General features: G+C 22.3%; 2 protein-coding genes across 3 annotated transcripts in view; one reads left to right on the top strand and one right to left on the bottom strand.

Moving 5' to 3' along the window:
• LOC117179770 (protein aveugle) overlaps window positions 1-20215 on the bottom strand; it is a 36866-nt gene extending 16651 nt beyond the window's left edge. The window contains exons 1-3 of one of the 2 annotated variants that reach the window (XM_033371861.1): window positions 20073-20215; window positions 2480-2648; window positions 2269-2382 (exon numbers count right to left, since the gene is read on the bottom strand). In XM_033371861.1, the coding sequence (XP_033227752.1) occupies window positions 2269-2382; window positions 2480-2518 (153 nt within the window). In that variant the 5' untranslated portion in view covers window positions 2519-2648; window positions 20073-20215. Of the gene's footprint in view, window positions 1-2268; window positions 2383-2479; window positions 2902-20072 lie in introns of those variants that run through there. The other variant, XM_033371860.1, reaches the window with a different exon arrangement.
• LOC117179769 (zinc finger protein 271-like) overlaps window positions 6057-24197 on the top strand; it is a 35284-nt gene continuing 17143 nt past the window's right edge. Inside the window, exons 1-4 of the mRNA XM_033371859.1 lie at window positions 6057-6445; window positions 6637-6751; window positions 13642-13781; window positions 13861-15168. Of these exons, the coding sequence (XP_033227750.1) occupies window positions 6688-6751; window positions 13642-13781; window positions 13861-15168 (1512 nt within the window). The 5' untranslated portion in view covers window positions 6057-6445; window positions 6637-6687. The remainder of the gene's footprint in view (window positions 6446-6636; window positions 6752-13641; window positions 13782-13860; window positions 15169-24197) is intronic.

Genomic DNA, 24197 nt, shown 5'->3' with positions numbered 1-24197 from the left:
TATATTTGTAACGATTTTCCAATTAGTGACATTTTCAAGGAAACAGGTGAATTTTTAACCAAGAAAATTAAATTTCATTTAAAACTAAATAAAATTTCGAAAAAAAAATTAAATAGTTGTTTATTTAAGATAATTAATTTTCCAACAATAAATATTAAATTCTGACAAAATACATGAATTAAAAAAAAAAATATTTGAATTTTTAAGGAAGTTTCAACGAAAAAATCATAAATTTTTTATCAAAAATAGAATACTAATTTTAAAAAACTAACTTTTAATCCGAGATCAATTTTCAATAAAAAATAGAAGTTACATTTTCAGTAAAAAAAAAATAAATTTTAATCAAAAACAGTACTTTTTATCAAAAGAAATACGTGAATTTTCCAACAAATATTCGAATTTTTAAATGAATTTCAACGTAATATTAAATTTTCAAGAAAAGGAGTGAGTTTTCAACCAAAAATTAATTTTCAACCAAAAAAGGCCAATTCTCAACAAAATACAATAATTATCAACCAAATAGTTATATTTTAAAATAAAGGATATAAATTTTCAACTCAAAATCAAATGGTTTAATTCTCAGTTTTAAAACATTATTGTTAAAAACATTTTCTACGAAATTGACAAATTTTTTAAACAAAAAAAATTTTTTTCTACCAGAAAGATGAATTTTGAACCAAGAAAATTAATTTTCTTCCCAAAAACACCAACTTTCAATCAAATACATGAATTTCCAATTCAAAATTATAAATTTAAAACTAAAAATGGAAAAGGTACATTTTCAGTTTCAAGCAAAAAGATTAATTTTCTACAAAAATAGATTGATTTTCAAAAAAATAGTTAAATTTTCATCAAAAAAATATCAAATTTCAATTAGGAACAGAATATTAAAATTTTCAGTTAGAAAAAAAATTTCAACAAAAAAAACGATTTTTTAACTAGTTACATTTTCAGCTAAACAGGTAAATCTTCAACCATTAAATTAAATTTCATTTAAAAAAGATGAATTTTCGACAAAAAATCCATTAGTTTTTTATTTAAGAAAATTAATTTTCAATAAATAAAAACTAACTTTCAGAAAGATAAAATTGAAACCGAAAAGATTATTTTGCAGTCAAAATGATTTTTCCAACAATAAAAGATTAAGTTCTAACAAAAGACATGAATTTTCAAAGAAATATTTAAATTTTATGAATTTTCAACAATATGGTTAATTTATAAATTTTCAAAACTAAAAAATAACTAAATTTTCCACCAAAAAGATGAATTTTGAACCAAGAAAATTAATCTTCTTCCCAAAAAGACCATCTTTCAATAAAATACATGAATTTCCAATTGAAAATTATAACTTAAAAACAAAAAATGGAAAAGTTAAATTTTCAGTTTCAACCAAGAAAATTAATTTTCAACAAAATAGTTGAATTATCAACTAAAGAAAATAAAATTTCAATCAAAAACAGAATACTTGAATTTTCGATTAAAAAAATATATATTTCAACAACAAAAAAAAACGATTTTTCAATTAGATACAATTTCAAACAAGAAAATTAAATTTCTTTTAAAAAAGATAAATTTTCGACAAAAAATCGATTAGTTTTTTATTTAAGAAAATTAATTTTCAATAAATAAAAACTAACTTTCAGAGCAATAAAATTGCAACCAAAAAGTTTCATTTTTAGTCAAAATTATTTTTCCAACAATAAAGATTAATTTCTAACAAAATATGTGAATTTTCAAACAAATATTTAAATTTTAAGGAATTTTCAAAGAAAAAAAAAGATACATTTTCAATCAAAAATAAAATACTTAAGTTAAGTTTTCAGTCAGAAAAAACAAAATGGTTAATTTATATATTTTCAATACTAAAAAATAAATAAATTTTGCACCAAAAAGATGAATTTTGAACCAAGAAGATTAATTTTCAACAAAATAGTTGAATTATCAACTAAAGAAAATAGAATTTCAACCAAAAACAGAATACTTAAATTTTCGATTAAAAAAATATATATTCAAACAAAAAAAAAGATTTTTCAATTAGATACGATTTCAAACAAACAGGTGAATTTTCATCGACCAAAAATAGAATACTTAAATTTTGAGTTCAAAAATTTAAAAAAAAATCTACCTGATCCAAATTTCCTGACTTTTCCCTGATTTCTAGGTTTTCCCTAACCTGCGGCCACCCAGATTCACAAAAATTACGAAGACAAAATACACATCTTTAAACCGAAACTAGGAAAGATTTATAAATAAAAAAATGTTACTTACATATAAAAATTTCTCGTGATAAAGTTGATAATAATCACTACAGTGTCGTCTTAACCATTTTTGCACGTCCAGGACATTCCATAAATAAACTGGACGGGGTCTTGTTGTTTTGCTCTGAAAAATTATTATTAATTAAGGAATTAATTACGATAATTTGGAGCAATTAAAAAAATTTAAGAACGCAACAAGAAAGTGTAAATTATCACCTTACCTTCGGCCTATTGCTAGGATTTACAACTTCTTCTACCATAATGATCACAAATTTTTATAAATCATTAGTTTTGTTTCACAAATCGAAAAACTGAATGTCACAATACTAAATTTTTAGGTTAGGAAAATCCAAACAGTAATGCAAATGCATTTTGAAGAGTTTTCCGCATCTATTTACGAATAAATTATAAAGCACTGAGTTAATAAGATATGTTTTTAAGTCACTCTCATATTTTAGAGAGAGAATTTGCTTTAAATATTAACAAAAACGAACGAGAACTTGCGACATCGATGACATCGACCTAGACAACACAAAACGTCAAAAGTGTAAACAGTTGAGAAAAAAACTGAAGGGATGAGTCTTGAATCAGTATATTTTATTCCGAATCAATATTTGACAAGACATGAAGATTTAAGTACATTTATTAATAGCTTTATTTTTAATAAACATATCACTAATTAATTATCACATTTTTTTAAACTATTCATTTGAAAATACAAACCTTAATCTTTTTTTAAATATCTCGCTCCTGTAAGGGCGTTGGCCAACTGCTAGGTAGCGCTAGCTCCTATTGGCCAAGTTCCGCGAAAATTCAAATTTGTTATATGAAAATTTGCCGTTTTTGTACAAATTTACAAATTTATAACAAAAATTTATAGTTTATTTATGGAAACAGGTTGAAAGTGTTAGTTAATAGAATATTATTGTCTGCTAAAATAACGTTTCACAGTACCTGTTTAAATAATTTTTTGTATTTTTTACACTGAAAACGGTTAAATTTTACGTAATTAATTAATTAAACCGATTCTCGGTTTTAAGGTTTATTTTATTCATATTTTTATATCTAAAGATGAACATTCAACCTAGAATATTAATTTTCTACAGAAAAATGAATTTTTAATAAAATACATGAATTTTCAACCAATTAGTTGAATTTTCATATAAAAAGGATACATTTTTAAGCAAAAGTGGAATACTCAGATTTTCAGTTACAAAAAAATGTCAACAAAATAGTTCAATTTTTAAACATATAGTTGTTTTATCAACCGGTAAAGATAATTTTTGAGCAAAAAATGGATTTTTTTAATTTTCAAGCAAAAAAAAAGAATTTTCCAAAAATTCCATTTTCAAACAAAAAATGTTTTTTAAACAAAAATGCGATTTTTAACCAGGAAGATTATATTTCTACCAAAAATTTAGATTTTTAATAAAAAACATTAAGTTTCAACCAATTAGTTGAATTTTTATCTGAAAAAATACATTTTTAACCAAAAATAGAATACTTAAATTTTCAGCTGCAAGAAACGAATTTTCAACAAAATAGTTTATTTTTCAACTAGTATAGATAAGTTTCGATCCAAAAATTGAATTTTTAATTATTCAGCCAAAAACAACGAATTTTCCAAAAATTTAATTTAAAAAATGTATAATTTAAACCAAAACTGTAATTTTTAACAAAGAGTATGAATTTTCTACCAAACAGATGAATTTTAAATAAAATCCATGAATTTTCACCCAATTGTAAATGTAGTTGAATTTTCAATACAAAGATAAACGAATTTTCGACAAAATAGTTAAATTTGCAAACAAATATTTGATTTTCTAACTGGCAAAGATAAGCTTTGAGCTAAAAATGGAATTGTTAAATTTTCAACCAAAAACAAAAATGTAACATTAAAACTTCAGAGAAAAAAGAAAGAATTTTTAATAAAAACGATTTTCAAACATAATAATTTAATTTTAAATCCAGAAAAATAATTAATTAATAATAAGTTTCCACGCAAAAAAAAATTGTAACCAAAAATGGAACAGTTTAATATTAAGTTCAGAAAAATAATTTCAATAATAAAACAAATTTAAAAAAAATGGTGGAATTTTTATCCTAAAAACAATTATTTAAAAAAAATAGTAACATTTTTAACCAAAGTAAGGAATTTTCAACAAAATAGAAAAAATTTTTACCACGAAGATGAATTTTCTACCAAAAAAAGTGGATGTTTAATCAAATATATGAATTTTTTACTAATAGTTGAATTTTTAACTGAAAGAGATGACTCTTCAACAACAAATTTCAATTTAAAATTTAAAAATTTGAATTATCAGTTTAAAAAATTAATTTTTACGGAATAAGGCTTTTCCACGGAGAATAATAATTTTCTAACAAAAAATACAAAATCAACAAAATAGTTAAGCAAATAGTTAAGAATTTTGAACCAATGATATTAATTTTCTACCCGAAAAGGCAAATTTTCAATCAAATACATAATTTTCCAATTAAAAATGATAAATCTACAACTGAAAATACAGAAATTAAATTTTCAGTTAAAAATATTAATTTTATTAATTTTTAACCACCAATGTAATATTTAAATTTGCATGTAAATTATTTTTAACAGCAAAAAAAAAGATTTTTAATAAGAATGTTAAATTTCCAGCAAAAAGAAGGATTTTCAATAAATCAGTTCAACTTTCACCCAGATAAATAAATGTTTTCCCATAAAGATGGATTTTGAACAAAGAAGATTAACTTTTACACAAAAAGGCAACTTTTTAATAAAATGCGTGAATTTTTAATTTAAAAATATCAATTTTGAACTAAAAATGTGATAGTTTAATGTTTAGTTAAAAATTAATTTACTATGAAAACTGACAAATTAAAAAAAAAAATGGTAAAATTCTTCAACAACAAAAAAATTTGAATTTAGAGATTTAATTGAATTTTCATCTTAAAAAATACATTTTCAACTAAAAATGGAATAGTTAAATTTTCAGTCCCAAAAAAAACTAATTGTTAACACAAAGAAATGAATTTTCAATAAAAATAGTTAAATTTTTAACCAAAGAAATAAATTTGATACAAAGAAGATGAATTTTCAACTGCGGAGATTAATTTTTACACAAAAAAACTAATTTTCCATAAAACAGTTCAATCTTCAGCAACAAAAAAAGGAATTTTTAAGAAGATAGTTCTATTTTCAATCATTCAGTTGAAATTTTCACTGGAAAATATAAATTTAACCATTAATTAAATATAACAATTTTTATTTAATGATTTTTAAACAAAAAATACTAATTTTGAATTAAATAATTGAATTTCTAACAGCAACAAAAATAATTTTTAATAAGGTAGTTCAATTTTCAACCAAGCATTTGCATTTTCAAACTCAAAATATAATTCTCAACATAAAATTTAATAATTGATATTTCCACAAAAATTATTTTAATTCAAATTTAAAAACCGTTTGATTTAATCCAAAAAGGATAAAAAATATTAAAGTTTCGGGAATTTGTATTTTGAAACGTTATTTCAGTAGGCAATAATATTATATTTGTCAAATTCAGAACTATGGCATATTAATTAACAAATAATTTAAGCATTAATTCTTTTTTAAATTGAATTACTTACACTTTCATTTTTATTGAGGGATACATGTTAAAAAATATTATTAATTTGCATTAAAAATGCAATTTTTCATTTTATTCAATTTAAATTTTCGCGGAACTCGGTCTATACAACCTGGCGCCATCTAGCAGCGTCTCTGTAGTGCCACCATTCGATTCCAAACAGAACTTCCTGCTCCCCTTTCTATTTCTAACCTCTCAACGTATGTGTATTTACCCATTTCGCGTTGCCTCCTAATGATTTTCGCAAGTATTTGCACTTTTCACGTAATGTTTTTCGTCAAATTACCGAAATTTACAATTTTCGAAAAATAGCATTCACCTATAATAGTTATTTAAAGCATAGAAATCAGTTATCCGCGATTCCAACCAAACTTTGTGTGTGTAAAAATTGCATTAAAATGTTGAGTGATTTTCGGACAACTCGGTTTATTTAATACATTTCATAGCAGAAATGTATATTTTCAAAGGTTAGAGGTGTAAAAATGAAATAAAAGGATCGTATACAGTTATAAGAGACAAGTGCCCAGACTTCTCGTAATAAGGGAAGACATTTTCAATGAGGTATTTACCGCAATTTTAATATGTTATTTAGTTCAATTCCCTCTTAGAAGTAATTTGTAATCAATTTTCTCAAATATTTTCGTATGGCTGTATTATTTTTATTTATTTAATTTAAATTAACCTTTCCTATTCGGCTTAGGTTCTAATTAAATTATTACAATATTGAATATTGTTTTTTAATCCAATTTTAGGCTATAAAAAGAACATTCGCAGTGTAGTTATTATTACAAATTGCATTGAGAATGGATGTTGTATTACTAGATTCTCCGTCCCCTGACTGTATTCAAGTCCAGTCAGACAAAAAAGGTACGTTTTTTAAAATTACAATTTATGTATCCGCCGATCAACATAACCTCGAAATTTAAGCATTAAGATTGTTTATAAATTCGATAAAAATGTTATTGACCGGGAAAATTGCACTTTGTTAAAAAAATTTTTTTTTTAACTAAAAATTTTACTATTGCAGTAAAAAATTTTACTATTTTACCGAAAATCCGCTTTTTTTTTAAATTAAGAATTATGTTTATAACGGAAAATTCAGCTATTTTATTTTTGGTTTAATGTTTATATTTTTGAATAAAAATTTAATGGTGTGGTTGAAAATGTATCCTTTTTTATTGTAAATTTATCTATTCTGTTGAAAATTCACATATTTTTTTTTAAAAACGATTTTTTTAGAAAATGATATTTTTTAATTTAATACCCTTGTTTAAAAATTCAAATATTCCAGTCATGTATTTATCATTTTGGTTGAAAATTCATTATTTTAATTAAAAGTTAATTTCTTTGAAAAATCAGCTATTTGTTTTTTTAAAAAAATTTCTTCTGTTGAAAATGCATTTTTTTATCGTAAATTTAATTATTTTGTTGAAAATTCGTTGTTTTTTTTAATTACTTGTTTGTAACCAAAAATTTAAATATTCCATTTTTTGGTAAAAAATTTATCTTTCTAGATGAAATTTAAATTATTGGGTTGAAAATTCATGTATTTTGTTAAAAATTATTTTTTTTTTGTGTAAAAAGTACATTTTTTAAATTAAGAGTTAATTTCTTTGGTTGAAAAATTAGCTGTTTGTTTTAAAAAATGTTTTTTTTCTTTGGGTGAAAAGGAATTTTTTGCCATAAATTTAACTATTTTAAAAAAAATTTGTTTCTTTTTTTGTTATATATTTTTTTTTAACTGAAAATATAACTTTTATTCAATCTTAATTTGGTTTAACGTTTTTTTTTTTACTAAAAATTTAATTATTCCATTTTTAGTTGAAAAATTATCTTTTTTATTTGAAATTTTATCATTTTTTGGTTGAATTTAGATGTCTTTTTAACTTAAAACTTCAATATTTCAGTTTTGGTTGAAAATTGGTATTTTTGTTTAAAAATTTAAATTATTGCTTAAAAATTTATTTTCCTGATTAAAAATTCAACTTTTTGGTATAAAATTAATTTCTTTGGTAGAAAATTGAACTATTTTGTTAAACATTTTTTTTATTTTGAAATAATTTTTGTATTGGAATTTAAATCATTCTATTTTTTGTTGAAAATTTATCTGTTTGAAAAATATAATATTTTGTTAACAATAAATTTATTGTTTTGTGGAAATTCGCCTTTTTTGGTAGAAAATTATTCTCCTCGGTTGAAAATTTAAATAAATTGTTAAAAAGCCTTTTTTTTAAATTAATTTTTTTAACTGATCATTTTTTTAGACATCTTTTTTAGTTAAAAATTACACTATTTGGTGGAAAATTGATATATTTTATTGAAAATTCGGTTTTTTTTTTTATTCAAATTCAAATTTTTAAAAAATTTAATTTATTATTGAAACTGATTTTTTTAAACTTAAAATTTAACTATTCAATTTTTGTTCAACAACATTTTTTCGTTGAAAGTTTAACTATTTTTGTAGAAAATTCTTCTTTATATTTCTTTTGAAAATTATTTTTTTAACTAAAAGTTTTCTTCTTTGTTTAAAAACCACCTTTTTGGTTTAAAATACATTTTTTGTTTGAAATCGAAAATTTTTGAAATTTTGTTTCGGCTTGAAAATTTAACAATTTCATTTTTGGCCCGAAAATAATCTTCATTAATTTAAAAATTGTTGAATTAGCTATAATTATATATATATAATTAGCTATAATTAGCTATTTGTTATAGCTATAATTAGCTATTTGTTTAAAAAAAACGGTTTTTTCATTAGATGAAAAGGAATTTTTTGCGCAAATTTTACTATTTTATTACAAATTTGTTTCTTTTTTGACAAATATATATTTTTTTAAGGTGAAAATGTAACTTTTATTCCAGTTGAATATTCCATGATTTCAGTTAGAAATTTAACATTCTTTTTTTGACTACAAATTTAATTATTCAATTTTTCGTTGAAAAATTATCTTTTCTGGTTGATCATTGATTTTTTTAACTTAAAATTTAATTATTTCAATTTCAGTTGACAATTTATCCTTTTTCGTAAAAGTTACCTTTTTTGGTTAAAAATTCTATTATTCTAGTTGAAGATTCATCATTTTATTTGAAAATTAAATTATGAGAATTCAGCTTTTTCGATAAGAATTAACTTTTTTGATGGAAAATCATACTTTCGGGTTAAAAATAAATTAATTTTTAGAAAATTCGTTCGACCTATCAACTATTATATTTTTTAAGTTAAAAAATATATTTTTTTTAATTAAAAATTAATCTTTTTTTATTCATTTCTTTTTGTAGGAATTTCGTATTTTTTGCTTAAAAATGCAACTGTTTATTGGAAAATTAATTTATTTTGATCGAAAATTCCAGAATTTTGTTAAAAATTCGTCTTTTTTTGTTGAATTTAACTGTCTTTGATATAAAATAAAACTATTTTTTGGTTTAAGTATCAAATATTAAATTTTTCATTGTGTATTCATATTTTTTGTTAAAAAAATTAACTGTTTTGTAAAAAAATTCGTGTTTGGCTTAAAATGTTCACAGCTTGGTAAAAATTTCTACTATTTTGTTAAAAATTCAACTATTTTTTTTTTTAATTCGACTGTTTTTGAATAAGAATAAAAATCTTTTTATTGTTAAATTTTTCATTGAGAATTATTATTTTTTTGTTTATTAAAAATGCAACTTCTTTGTAGAAATTTGATTTATTTGTTTCAAAATTAATTTTTTTTCGAAAAAGCATACTTTTTGCTTGAAAATTGAACTATTTTGTAGAAAATTAGTCTTTATGGCTAAAAATTTTTTACAGTTCAATGGAAAACTCAATTATTTGGTTCAAAATTAATCTGTTTTGGTTGAATATTCATGTATTTTGTTGAAATTTCGTATTTTTTAGTTGAATTCAACTGTTTTTTATTTAAAATTAAATTTTTTCTTTCAGGACTTATCAATGATTATATTTATCGTTGATAAATCATCTTTTTTGGCTTAAAATTTCGTCCTTTTTTCCTTTTTTGTAGAAAAGTCATCTTTCTTTCGGAAATAAACTTTTTTCTATTGAAAATTTAACTTTCTCTTTTATTTTACCGATTTAGTTAAATTTATTTGAGAATTATACGATTATGGTAAAAATGAATCTTTCTCGGTTGAAAATTCATCTATTTTGTTTAAAATTCTTTTATGTTTGAAAATTATTTATTTTTATTTATTTTTTATAATCTAACCATTTGGATAAAAGTCACCTTTATTGGTTAAAACTTTTACTCTCTTCTGTAAAATTTTTCGTTTCGTTTAAAAATTTCATTTCTTTTTGTAGAAATTTCGTATTTTTTTCTTAAAAATGCAACTTTTTAGTGGAAAATAAATCTGATTTTATCGAAAATTCTACAATTTTGTTGAAAGTTCGTCTTTTTTAGTCAAATTTAACTGTCTTTAATATCAAATATTAAATTTTTCGTTGTGCATTCATCTTTTTTTGTTAAAAAATTAACTACTTTGTTCAAAATTAATTTTTATTTATTGAAGATTCTTCTCTTTGGTTACAAATTTAATTATTTTGTTACAAAAAATATATGAGAATTCAGCTTTTTCAATAAAAAATTAATTTTTTTATGGAAAATCGTATGTTTGGTTTGAAAATTCAACTATTTTTTAGAAAATTCTATTTTGATTAAGAATAAAAAGCTTTCTTTTTTAACATCAAATTTTTTATTGATACTTTTTTTTTAAGTTGAGCTATTTTTTTTTAAATTCATTTTTTCATTGAAGCTTTATCTTTTGGGTTTAAAATTTAATTTTTTTTAAATATTCGTTTTCTTTTATGAAAACTAATTTATTCGCTGAAATATTTTGTACAAAATTTGTCTTTTGGGTTTGAAATTTGTATAGTTAGATCGAAAAATTCAACTGTTTGATTAAAAATTGATATATTTTGGTTGAAAATTAATTTTTTTTTTAATTCAACTGTTGTTTTCTTTTTTTTTTTTTTAGTTGAATTAAACTGTTTTTTTTTTTATTTTAAATCTTTTTTTCTTGTTAAATATTACCTTTTTCGTTGTGAATTTATCATTTTTGATTGAAACTTCAATTAGAAAAGGTTTTTTTTTGTTGGAAATAAACTTTTTTATTGAAAATTTAAATAATTTGTTAAAAATCCTTTTTTTTTTATTTTTTGAACTGATCATTTTTCCTTTTTTTTTAAGACATCTTTTTTAGTTAAAAATTCAACTATTTGGTAGAAGATTGATATGTTTTGTTGAAAATTCTTCTTTCTCTGGTAGAAGATTATTCTTCTTGTTTAAAAATTACTTTTTTTGGGAGAAATGTAACTATTTTTTCAAACTTTGTTGTTTTTTGGATTAAAATTCAACTTTTTATTACAAAATTTGTTTTATTCTTGAAGCTGATTTTTTTTAAACTTAAAATTTAACTATTCAATTTTTGTTTAACAACACTTTTTTGTTGGAAGTTAAACTATTTTTGTAGAAAATTGATGTTTTTAGGTAGAAATTTCTTCTTTATATTTCTTTTGAAAATTCTTTTTTTTTGCTATAATTTCAATTGTTTTATTTATATACTTAAAGTTATTTTTTTATTGATAAATTTAACTATTTAATTGACAATTTTATTTTATTGGAAATTTGTCTTTTCTGGCATAAAATTAATTTCTTTCATTAAAAACCACCTTTCTTGGTTTAACATACATTTTTTTTTGAAAACGAAATTTTTTTTGGGCTTGAAAATTTAAAAATTTCATTTTTGGCTCAAAACTAATATTCACTAATTTCAAAAAACAACTGTTTGATTGGGAATTTAACTAATTTGTTTTGAAATTCGTTTTTTTGTTCGTTTTGAAAATTAGTTTTTTGTAACTGAAAACTTAAAGAGTTCCATTTTTTGTTAAAAAGTTAACTTTTCTATATGAAAATTAAATATTTCGGTGAAATTTCATGTATATTATTAAAAATTTTGTTAACAATTATTTTTTTTTGGTTAAAGATTCATTATTTTAATTAAAAGTTCATTTCTTTAGTTGAAAAATGAGCTATTTGTTTAAAAACAGTTTTTTCATTACATTTTGTTAAAAATTCTTCTTTGTCTTTTGTTGAATTCAACTGTTTTTGATTTTGAATAAAAATATTTCTTTTTTAATATCAAATTTTTCATTGAGAATTCTTTTTTTTTTTTTTGAAAAAAAAGTTGAGCTATTTTTTTTTTAAATAATTTTTTAATTGAATCTTTATCTTTTTTGTTGTAAATTCGTATTTTTTAATTGAATTCAACTGTTGTCAACTATTATATTTTTCGTTGATAATTCATCTTTTTTGGTGTTTTTTTGTTTTGTGTTTTGTTTTGGTCGAAAATTTAACTTTTTTCAATTTTGAAGTTAATTTTTTTTTAATTGAATTAAACTTTGAATTAAACTGTTTTTTATTTAAAATCTTTTTATCTTGTTGAAATATTATATTTTTCGTTGTGAATTCATCATTTTTTGTTGAAAATTCAAATAGAAAAGTCTTTTTTTTTTGTTGGAAATAAGCTTTTTGCTAAAAACTTAACTTTTTTGTTGAAAATTAGTTTCTTGTTTTGAAAGTTCAACTTTAAAATTTTTTTTTTTTTTTGAAAATTCAACGATTTGGGAGAACATTAATATTTCTTGGTTGAAAATGATTGTTCTATTGTTTGGTTGAATATTCATCTTTTTTGGTTGAAAATTAAACTTTTTTGTTTAAAATCAACTTTTTTTAAATTAAACTTTTTTGTTGAAAATTCAACGTTTCGGATGAAAAATCATCTTTCTTGGTTGAAAATCATCTTTTTTGTTTAAAATTAAAGTTTTTTCTTGAAAATCAACTTTTTTGATGAAAATTAAAATTTTTTGTCGAAAATTCAACGATTTGGATGAAAAATCATCTATCTTGGTTGAAAATCATCTTTTTTGTTTAAAATTAAAATTTTTTCTTAAAAATCAACTTTTTTGATTGGAAATTAAAATTTTTGGTCGAAAATTCAACGATTTGGATGAAAAATCATCTTTCTTGGTTGAAAATCATCTTTTTTGTTTAAAATTAAAGTTTTTTCTTGAAAATCAACTTTTTTGATGAAAATTAAAATGTTTTGTCGAAAATTCAACGATTTGGATGAAAAATCATCTTTCTTGGTTGAAAATCAACTTTTTTGTTTGAAATTAATCTTTTTTGTTTAAAATAAACTTTTTTTAAATTAAACTTTTTTGTTGAAAATTCGACGATTTGAATGAAAAGTCATCTTTCTTGGTTAAAAATCCACTTTTTTAAAATAAACTTTTTTGTTGAAAGTTCGTTCCTTTTTTTGAAAGTTTAACTATTTAAATTTTTTTCTTTTATATTCGACAATTTGGATGAAAAATCATCTTTCTTGTTTGAAAATGAACTTTTTTTTGTTATAATTTTTTTTCGTGTCTCAATTCAATAGTTTTCCAAACCATTCGACATTTTAAATTGAAAATTGAACTCTTTTGGTAGAAAATATTTTGTCGTTGAAAATTGAATTATTTCATTGAAAATGAATTACATTTTGATATCAAATAAATGTTAAAAATATGAAAAAATATTGAAAAATATTGTCTTGAAAACATTTCTACTTGGAAAAATCTTTACTTAATATCCTTAAAAATGGATAAAAAAATTATAAAAAAAAATGGAAAAATTCAGTCTAAAATTACATCCTTCACAGAATCAATAACCTTATTTCTCGGCTTATTTGATCTTTAAGATTTGATTAAAATTAAAATATTACAGCTGGTTTGAAACCAACCATGAATGCGCAAAGCACGGACGAAATATGTCGACTGTGTGGCGAAATCTGCGAAAATGGCATATCAATATTCGATAACAAATCGTCAGTTGCTGAGAAAATTAGCAGATGTCTACCAATAATTGTAAGAATAAATATAAATCCGAACAAAATTGGAATACAAAAAAGCGCGCGAATTAATTTTAAAAAAATTTATTCCACAGGTACGTGCTAATGACGAATTGCCGTCACACGTCTGTAAGCGATGTCTCGCCTACTTAAACATCAGTTACAAATTAATTGTAAACTCTCTAAAAACTGACACTTTTCTGCGCAAGAAATTAGAGCTTAAAAAACCGAAAAAAAATGAAACCAAGACTCCTCACGAGGCCTTAAAAATCCCGCAGATTAATTTGACAGCAAAGGAAGAATTTCCAATAATGCCGATGAAGAAATTGAAAAAAATGGCAATAAACGGCCCTGTCACCTGTGAATTCTGCAGTCTTGTCTTTGAAGACGTCTATGAATTCGACGAACACTTCGAGTCGAATCATATCCTCAAATGGAAATGTAATTTCTGCGACGGAAGTTTTCCAACTTCGGACGAGCTGATCACCCACAAGGCAATGATGCATGCCGGAAATATAATTATCTGTAAAGCCTGCGTCGACGAGGAAACGGCGATGAACGAGAAGAATCTAAAAATCGAGGATGACAGTTTCTCATCCGGCGAGGAGCATGAGGACAAATTTTACATACCCGCCGACGAATCCATGTCATCAAATTCCCAGGAATCAGTATCTCCTCCCGCCGCTTCTTCCTCGAATTCGCCCGCTTTAAAATCCGCCCTCAAATCAACCCACATTTCCGGCGAGGAATTTGCCGATACTCCCACAACTTCAAATCCGAAAAATATGCTGCCCGCGTCTTTCCTCGTCTCGTCCGAGTTGACCTCCAAGTTTCTCACGAGTTCGTCGAAGGGCCAGCCGAAAATTCTTTTTTCCGGTGATGGGCCACATTTGGGTTTTGCCGGAAATCCGGATTTGGAATCGGGTCTAAATAATGGCGGCTCACCTGGCGCCGCGGAATTGTCGAAAACGGCGAGGATCACGTCCGTGGACAAGCTGACGAAATCTGTGAGATTTTCGATAAACGACCAGGTCGAGGAGATCAGGATTGGGGAGAAGGGGAAGAATTACATGACCTGCGACGTCTGTCATCTTCGAGTCGATGACAAGAAGCTCTTTGAGCTCCATCAGAAAATTCATCGGTTGAAAACTATGCAGTGTGTTTTGTGCAAGCGGGAATCGCCGACTATTTACGATCTTTATCTCCATAAAAGACAGGCGCACAATCTCTATTCGAAGGTTAATCTGAAATATGTTTGTGACAAGTGTGGACGTTTCTTCTCAAATAGTTGGCAGTGGGAGTCGCACAAAATGCGCCGATGTAGGAATCGAGAGGGCAGCAACAAATGCAAGTACTGCGAGGCTTCCTTCTCCACGGAGCACAAACTTAAACGACATTATAGGGTAAGTTATCTGGAGATTTTAATATTTCAGGCCTCACAGACCCGTCCCGATATCCCCTGTTGGACCCGAAATTCAATTGAGGTATCTAAAGTACCATATTTTCATGGTTTGGTCCCAATAGTACCCTATTTGCAGTCCATAATGTAATTTTTAAAAATGTATATTAAGATCAAAGCTTCCACGAGTCTTTTTAATGTTTAGGGTAATTTAAAAAACTTTAAGATACTTCGAAGAATTTCAAATATTTGTACAGATTTTAATATATTATTTTTATATTATATTATTATATTAAATTAGTGATTTTGAAAAAAGTATCAAATCAGGGAATTTCACCTTTTTTTCAAATCAATAATTTCAAAGGACTTTTTCATGTTTAGGGTAATTTATAAAATTGTAAGATATTTCGAAGAATTTCACATATTTGAACAGATTTTAATTTATTATATTTTGTCATTTATTATATTAAATTAGAGATTTTGAAAAAAGTAGAAATTCAGGGAATTTCACCTTTTTTCAAATCAATCATTTAAAGGACTTTTTAATGTTTAGGGTAATTTTAAAAGCTTTCAGATATTTGAAAGAATTTCAAATATTTGTACTTATTTTAATATATTATTTTTATATTGTTATATTTTATTATTTATTATATTAAATTAGAGATTTAAAAAAAATTAGCAAATCAAGGGATTTCAACTTTTTTCCAAATTATTCATTTGAAGGACTTTTAAAATGTTTAGGGTATTTTAAAACTTTTATGGCAGCTTAAAGAACTTTCAATTTAAAATATTTTAAGGAATATTTTTTAATGATCTCAAGGTGTTTTAATCAATTTTCCACAATTTCAGGAAATATTTACAGATTTCATAGAGTTTCACGGGATTTAATAATATTTTAGTGGATTCTAAACGAATTTATTCTTTAAAAAGTAAAGTATTTCGAAGAATTTCAAATATTTGACCAGATTTTAATTTATTATTTTTATATTATTATATTTTGTCATTTCTTACATTAAATTAAAGATTTTGAAAAAAGTAGCAAATCAGGGAATTTCACCTTTTTCAAATCAATAATTTGAAGGGATTTTCTAAAGTTTAGGGTAATTTTTAAAATTTTAAGATATTTCGAAGAATTTCAAATATTTGTACAGATTTTAATTTATTGTTTTAATATTTATTTATTATTTTAAATTAATGATTTTGAAAAAAAGTAGCAAATCAAGGAACCTCAAACTTTTTTCAAATCAATAATTTTAAAGGATTTTTAAATGTTTAGGGTAATTTTAAAACTTTTAAATCATTTTAAAGAACTTTCAATTTGAAATATTTTCAGGAATTTTTTTAGGCTCTCAAGGTATTTTTATAAGTTTTACAGAGTTTTAGAGTATATTAACAGATTTCATAGAACTTCACGGGATATAATAAGATTTTAGTGAATTTCAAATGAATTTATTTTTTAAACTATTAAGATATTTCGACGTATTTCAAATATTTGAACAGATTGTAATTTATTATTTTTATATTTTATTATTATATTAAATTATTGATTTTGAAAAAGTAGCAAATCAGGGAATTTCAACTTCTTTCAAATCAATAATTTCTAAGGACTTTTTAATGTTTAGGGTAATTTTAAAACCTTTAAGATACTTCGAAGAATTTCAAATATTTGTACAGATTTTAATTTATTATTTTTATATTTTATTATTATGTTAAATTACAGATTTTGAAAATAGTACCAAATCAGGGAACTTCAACCTTTTTCAAATCAATAATTTCAAACAATTTTTAAATGTTTAGGGTAATTTTAAAACTTAAGATATTTCGAAGAATTTCAAATATTTGAACAGATTTTAATTTATTATTTTTATATTATTATATTTTATTATTTATTATATTAAATTAGAGATTTTTTAAAAATTAGCAAATCAAGGAATTTCAACTTTTTCCCAAATTAATAATTTGATGGACTTTTTCAATGTTCAGGGTAATTTTAAAACTTTTAAGACATTTTAAAGAACTTTCAATTTGAAATATTTTCAGGAATTTGTTTTAATGCTCTCAAGCTATTTTAATAAATTTTCTAGAGGTTTAGTGTATATTAACAGATTGCAGACTTTCACGGGATATAATAAGACTTTGGTTGATTTTAAATGAATTTTTTTTAACTTTTAAGATATTTAGAAGAATTTCAAATATTTGAACAGATTTCAAATGTTGAGATGTTGAAAAGAGTAGCAAATCAGGGAATATAACCTTTTTTTTTTTAACAATCATTTGAAGGACTTTTTAATGTTTAGGGTAATTTAAAAAATTTTAAGATATTTTAAGAGATTCTGAAAAAAGTAGCAAAGCAAGGAATTTCACCTTTGTTACAAATCAATAATTTAAAGGACTTTTTAAATGTTTAGGGTAATTTTAAAACTTTTAAGAAATTTTAAAGAACTTTCAATTTGAAATATTTTCAGGAATTTGTTTTAATGCTCTCAAGCTATTTTAATAAATTTTCTAGAGGTTTAGTGTATATTAACAGATTGCAGACTTTCACAGGATATAATAAGACTTTGGTTGATTCTAAATGAATTTTTTTTTACTTTTAAGATATTTAGAAGAATTTCAAATATTTGAACAGATTTCAAATTATTATTTTTATATTATTGTATTTTATTATTTATTATAGTAAATTAGAAATTTCGAAAAAAGTAGCAAATCAGTGAATTTCACTTTTTTTCAAATCAATAATTTGAAGGGATTTTTTAATGTTTAGGGAAATCTTAAAACTTTTAGGATATTTCTAAGAATTTCAAATATTTCAACAGATTTCAATTTATTATTTTTATATTTTATTATTATGTTAAGTTAGAGATTTTGAAAAAAGTAGCAAAGCAAGGAATTTCACCTTTTTTCAAATCAATAATTTGAAGGAATTTTTTAATGTTTAGGGTAATTTGAAAACTTTTAAGACATTTTAAAGAACTTTCAATTTGAAATATTTTCAGGAATTTGTTTTAATGCTCTCAAGCTATTTTAATAAGTTTTCTAGAGGTTTAGTGTATATTAACAGATTGCAGACTTTCACGGGATATAATAAGACTTTGGTTGCTTTTAAATGATTTTTTTTAACTTTTAAGATATTTAGAAGAATTTCAAATATTTGAAACGATTTCAAATTATTATTTTTATATTATTCTATTTTTATATTTTATTATTTATTATATTAAATTAGAGATGTTGAAAAGAGTAGCAAATCAGGGAATTTAACCTTTTTTTTTAACAATCATTTGAAGGGCTTTTTAATGTTTAGGGTAATTTTAAAAATTTCAAGACATTTCGAAGAATTTCAAATATTTGAACAGATTTTAAATTATTATTTTTATATTTTATTATTATGTTAAGTTAGAGATTTTGAAAAAAGTAGCAAAGCAAGGAATTTCACCTTTTTTCAAATCAATAATTTGAAGGGATTTTTTAATGTTTAGGGTAATTTTAAAACTTTTAAGATATTTCGAAAAATTTCAAACATTTGAACAGATTTTAATTTATTATTTTCATATTATCATATTTTATTATTTGTTATATTAAATTAGAGATTTTGAAAAAAGAAGCAAATCAGGAAATTTCACTTTTTTTCAAATCAATAATTTGAAGGGATTTTTAAATGTTTCGAGTAATTTTAAAACTCTTAAGGCATTTTAAAAAGCTTTTAATTTGAAATATTTTAAGAATTTTTTTTGATGCTTTTGAGCTATTTTAGTAAATTTTCCAAAATTTTAGGAAACATTGACAGATTTCATACAGTTTTATGCGATTTAATAATATTTTAGTGGATTTTGAAGAATTTATTTTAAAATGTGAGATTACTCGAAGAATTTTGAATATTTCAACAAATTTTTAATTATTATTTTTATATTTTATTATTTATTATATTAAATTAGAGATTTTGAAAAAAAATTAGGGAATTTCACCTTTTTTCAGATAAATAATTTGAAGGAATTTTTAAATTTTTAGGGTAATTTTAAAACTTTTAAGGCAGTTTAAAGAACTTTCAATTTAAAATATTTAAGGAATTTTTGTTAATGCTCTCAAGGTATTTTAATCAATTCTACAGAATTTTAGGAAGTATTTATTATCAGATTTCATAGAGTTTTACGGGATTTAATAATATTTCAGTGGATTTTAAACGTATTTATTTTTTTTTTAAAGTAAGATATTTCGAAGAATTTCAAATATTTGAGCAGTTTTTAAGTCATTATTTTTATATTATTATATTTTTATATTTTATTATTTATTATATTAAATTAGAGATCTTAAAAAAGTAGAAAATCAGGGAATTTAACGTTTTTTTCAAATCATTAATTTGAAGGGATTTTTAAATGTTTAGGGTAGTTTAATAAATTTAACGAATTCTTGTAATTTTTTAAAACTTTTTTAATTCATTTGAATTCTTATAGATTTACTCAATTCTACTTAATTCAGTGGATTTTTTTGAATTACTAAAAGTTTTTTTTTTTGTAAAAGATTCCCAGGTATTCTCAAGTGCTTTAAAAATTTTTAAGGGATTTTAAAAGATATCAAAGGGTGTGAAATATTTCAGGAAGAAAGTTAAAAGATTCTCAGAATTTTTTCAGTTATTTCAATAGTTTAAAAGATTTCGTAGGATTTCAAATATTTGAAGAGATTTTCAAATATATTTTGCAATTCTTTTGGAATTCGCCCTGAATTCTTATTAATTTATCCAGAATTCTTTTAAATTCTTCTGAATCACTGAATTCTACTCACATCAATTGAGTCGATTTAAAAAAAGTTTTTGTTTCATTTTTGGAAAATTAAGCAATTTCAAAAAAACATTAAGCATTTCAAAACTACTCAATTTATTGAGTTTTTTTCATTTTTGAATTGTTTTAAATTTACCTTGATTTTTATGAATTTCATCGAATTTTTCTCATTTCTATTAAATTCCTCTAAATTCACTGAAAGTTTACTGAAACCAATGGAACTTTTTCAATTTTTTAAAATTATTTCCACCTAATTTGATTTATTTTGATTTTTTTTTGTGGTTATTAGTCACTTTTTTGGTTAGAGATTCAACTGTTTTATTAAAAATTCGTTTTTTTAATTGAATTCAGGTTTTTTTGATTTAGAATAAGAATCTTTTTTTAAATATCAAATTAAATCATTCGTAAAAAATTAACCTTTGGTTTAAAATTGATATTTTGTTGATGGAAAATCAACTAAAATCTTTTTTGGAAATAATTTGTTGAAAATCATTTGTTTTTACTGAAAATGTAACTATTCTAATAGAAAAATTAACAATTTTGCTCTAAATCTTCTTTTGTTTTTGTTTTTTTTTTGGGTTAAAAATTTATATTTTTTATTTAGAAATTAAGCTTCGAAAATTGGTCTCTTTTATGTGCTAAAAATTCAAGTATTCCAGTTAAATATTTATCATTTGAGTTGAATATTCATTTTTTAGGTTGAACATAAAATTATTTGGTTTAAAGATGAATTTTCAACTCAAATGATAAATATTTAACTGGAATTTTTCACAAAGTAGATAAATTTTAAAAAAACTAATTTAATTTTTAATAAAAATAACAATTTTCAACAAAAATTTTTTTTTAACAAAATAGTTAAATTTTCTATTGGAATAGTTATATTTTTAATTTAAAAAATTTATTTTAAGTAAAACAGTTACAATTTCAACGAGATATTAATTTTTAATTGAAATTATGAATAAAAAAAATGTAACAAAAAGCTAATTAAACTATACGATTTTTTGTTGAAAATTAATCTTTTCTCGGTAAAAATTCAACAACTGAAATGAAAATTTGTATTTTTTAATTGATAATTCAACAACTTCGTTGAAAATTCACGCATTTTGTTTTTATAACTATTACATTTTTTGTTGAAAATTGATCTTGTCCACCTCAGTATTCAACGATTTAGATAAAAAATTTCTTTTTTAATTGAAAATTCAACTTTTACCTTTAATTAAAAATTCATTTCTTTGGTTAAAAAATGAGCTGTTTGATTGAAAACTTGTTCTCTTTATTTTGATGTTTTTTGATTGAAAATTATTATTTTTTAAATTGAAAATGTAACTATTATTCTAGATTTATGTTCTATAATTTTAATTAAAAATTCATCTCCTTGTTTGAACATTCACTTTCTGACTAAAAATTGAATTATTTAATTTTTTATTGCAAAATTATCTTTTTTAGTTTAAAATTCATCTCTTTTTTTTGTATAAATTAATCTTCTTGGTTGAAAACTAATATTTTTTGTCAAAAATTTGATTAATCTAGTGAAATATTTGTCATTTCGGTTAAAAATTCATCTTTATCATTAAAAATTCAACTATTCCAGTCAAATATTTACAATTTTATTTAAAAATTCGTCACTTTTTTAAAAATGTATTTTGTTAAAAATTGTATTTTTTGGTAGAAAAATCATCTTTCTATTTGAAAATAATCTTCTTTTAAAATTCATCTTTTTGGTTCTTTTTGTTGTTGAAAATTTATATTTTTAGTGGTTTTGTACGAATTTTTTCTTTTTTTTTTTGATTGCAAAATCTTTCTTGGATGAAAATTTAACTATTTTGTAGAAAATTATTTTTTTCTGGCTTAAAAATTCATCTTTTGAAGAAAATTCGTATTTTTAGATTAAAAATTCAACAGTTTGATTCAGTCTTTTTTCTTTATTAACTGACAATCTTTCTTGGTTAAAAGTTCCATGGTTTTGTGGAAAATTAGTTTTCCACAAGTTTTTATAGAAAATTCTTAGGAAATATTTTTTCTTTCTTGAATGAAAAATCTATGTTTGGTAAACATTCTTGTTGTCTTAAAAATTTAACAGTTAGGTAGAAAATTCATATTTTCGGGTTAAAATTAACTGTTTTGTAAAAAAAAATTTCTTTGTAGCTTAAAATTAACAATTTGGTACCACATTTTTTTCTTTTCTGAATAAAAATTCATCTCTTTTATAGAAATTTTTTTTTGCTTGAAAATCCTACAATTTGGTTAGAATTTTTTTCTTTCTGAACTGAGAAATTTATCTTGGTTAAAAATTCAACACTTTTTCTTGAAAACTTGTGGGTTTACTTGGAAAATTCATTTCTTTTCATAGAAATGTAATTTTTTTGTGTGGAAAAGGCAACTGTTTGATTGAAAATTAATCTGTTTTTATAGAGAATTCAATTTTTTTTTTAATTATTTTTTTTAGAGGTTAACTTTCTGTTGAAAATTCGACATTTTAGTATAAATTTTAAGGTCATGGTTAAAAATTAACAATATCTTTATAATCAAAGGCTTTTATTAAATTAAAAATATTATTTCAGTCTAAAATATTCCATTTTTAAAGCAAATAATTTGAAATTTTTCAATTAAGAAAAAGGGCAATTACTTAATATTTAGAAATATCTGACTTTTTATTTAAAATCAGTAATTACAAATTAAATATTCAAACCTAAATAAACAAAAAACTAAACGTTGAACGTTACAATTTTTATTTGTTCTATTTAAAAAAAAATTAATTTGTAGACAAATTATTGAATTATTCTCAGAAAATATTCAAGTAAGTTGAAGAAATATTTAGAAGTTTTGAAAAAATTCAAAATTAATTAAAAATTAGAGATTATTTCAAATAATTTAAACGAAGTTTCTATGTGTATCGACAAAATCCGGCTATTCCTAAAAAAAAATTTGGTGCAAATAGCCCACGGCCTAATTTAGAACAAAATATTGATTTTGACAGATTCCGAACAAAAAATTTAGAAGCTTTTTAGAATTTTGACAGGCTTCAAAATAATAAAAAAACATTTCCTAGGAAAATTAAAAATGATTTTTTTATTTTAATAAACTAATTTTCAGGAAATATTTAAAAAGATTTATAACGATTTACAAAATTTTCATAAATGAATGTGGAAGATTTAAAGAAAATTTCTTTAATTTGACAGAATTAAAAAAAAGAATTCAATTTTTTACACATTTTTAGTTGAAACTGTAATTTATCCAGAATTTAAAAATTTAAATTACGAATTGGAACAGGAGATTTTACAAACAAAAAAAAAACTTGGAATTCTTAGCTGAAATGGAGAATTTTCAAATCAAAAATTAAAATTCTTGATTTGAAAATGGATTTTTTCAAAAGAATTTTATTTCTGAGTGGAAATAAAGAATTTTCTTAAAGAATTAAAATTCTGGATTTGAACAGAGAATTTTCAATTTTTAACAAATTCAAAGTTGGAATTGGAATTTATCCAGGAAAATAACAATTCTCAATGGAAATTGGATTATTATAACAAAATTATAATTATTTGAAAATTCATATTTTCGATTTGAAAATTAATTGTTTAGTAGGAAAGTCGTCTTTTTTGCCAGAAAATTCAACCAATTTGATACCATTTTTTTTCGTCCTTGACTACAAAATTTTTCTTGGTTGAAAATTCAACTCTTTTGTAAAAAAATCCTTTAGAAACAATTTTTCTTTCTGGAATGAAAAATCTATATTTGGTAAAAATTCTTTTTGTCTTAAAAATTTAACTTCTGAACTTTCTGAACTGAGAAATTTCTCTTACTTGAAATATGAATACTTTCATTTAAAACTCGTTGTTTTTGTTGGAAAACTCATCTCTTTTCGTAGAAATGTCATTTTTTTTGTCTAAAAGGCAACTTTCTGATGGAAAATTAATCTGTTTCTATAGAGAATTTAATTTTTTTATATATATATATATTTTTTAAATTAGCTTTTTTGTAGAAAATTCGACAATTTAGTAGAAATTTTAAGTCCATGCTTAAAAATTAACTATTTAAAAAAAATCTTATTTGGGTTGCAAATTCGAATGTTTTGTAGTTTTTTTTTTAATTCAACTGATGTAGAAAATGTTTCTTTTTGGCTTGAAAATTTTAATAAATTGGTTCGATTTTTTTATTTCTTGAATGAAAAATCTTTCTTGGTTGAAAATTCTTGAATTTTTAACAAAAAAATTAATTTTCAATTAAATAGTTGAGTTTTCGAAGAAAAAATATGAATTGTCAA

Source organism: Belonocnema kinseyi, chromosome 9 (assembly GCF_010883055.1).
Source record: "Belonocnema kinseyi isolate 2016_QV_RU_SX_M_011 chromosome 9, B_treatae_v1, whole genome shotgun sequence".
In the NCBI taxonomy this organism is placed as follows: Eukaryota; Metazoa; Arthropoda; class Insecta; order Hymenoptera; family Cynipidae; genus Belonocnema; species Belonocnema kinseyi.
Note: the sequence above shows the minus strand (reverse complement) of the source record. Positions and strands in the feature narration are given on the sequence as shown.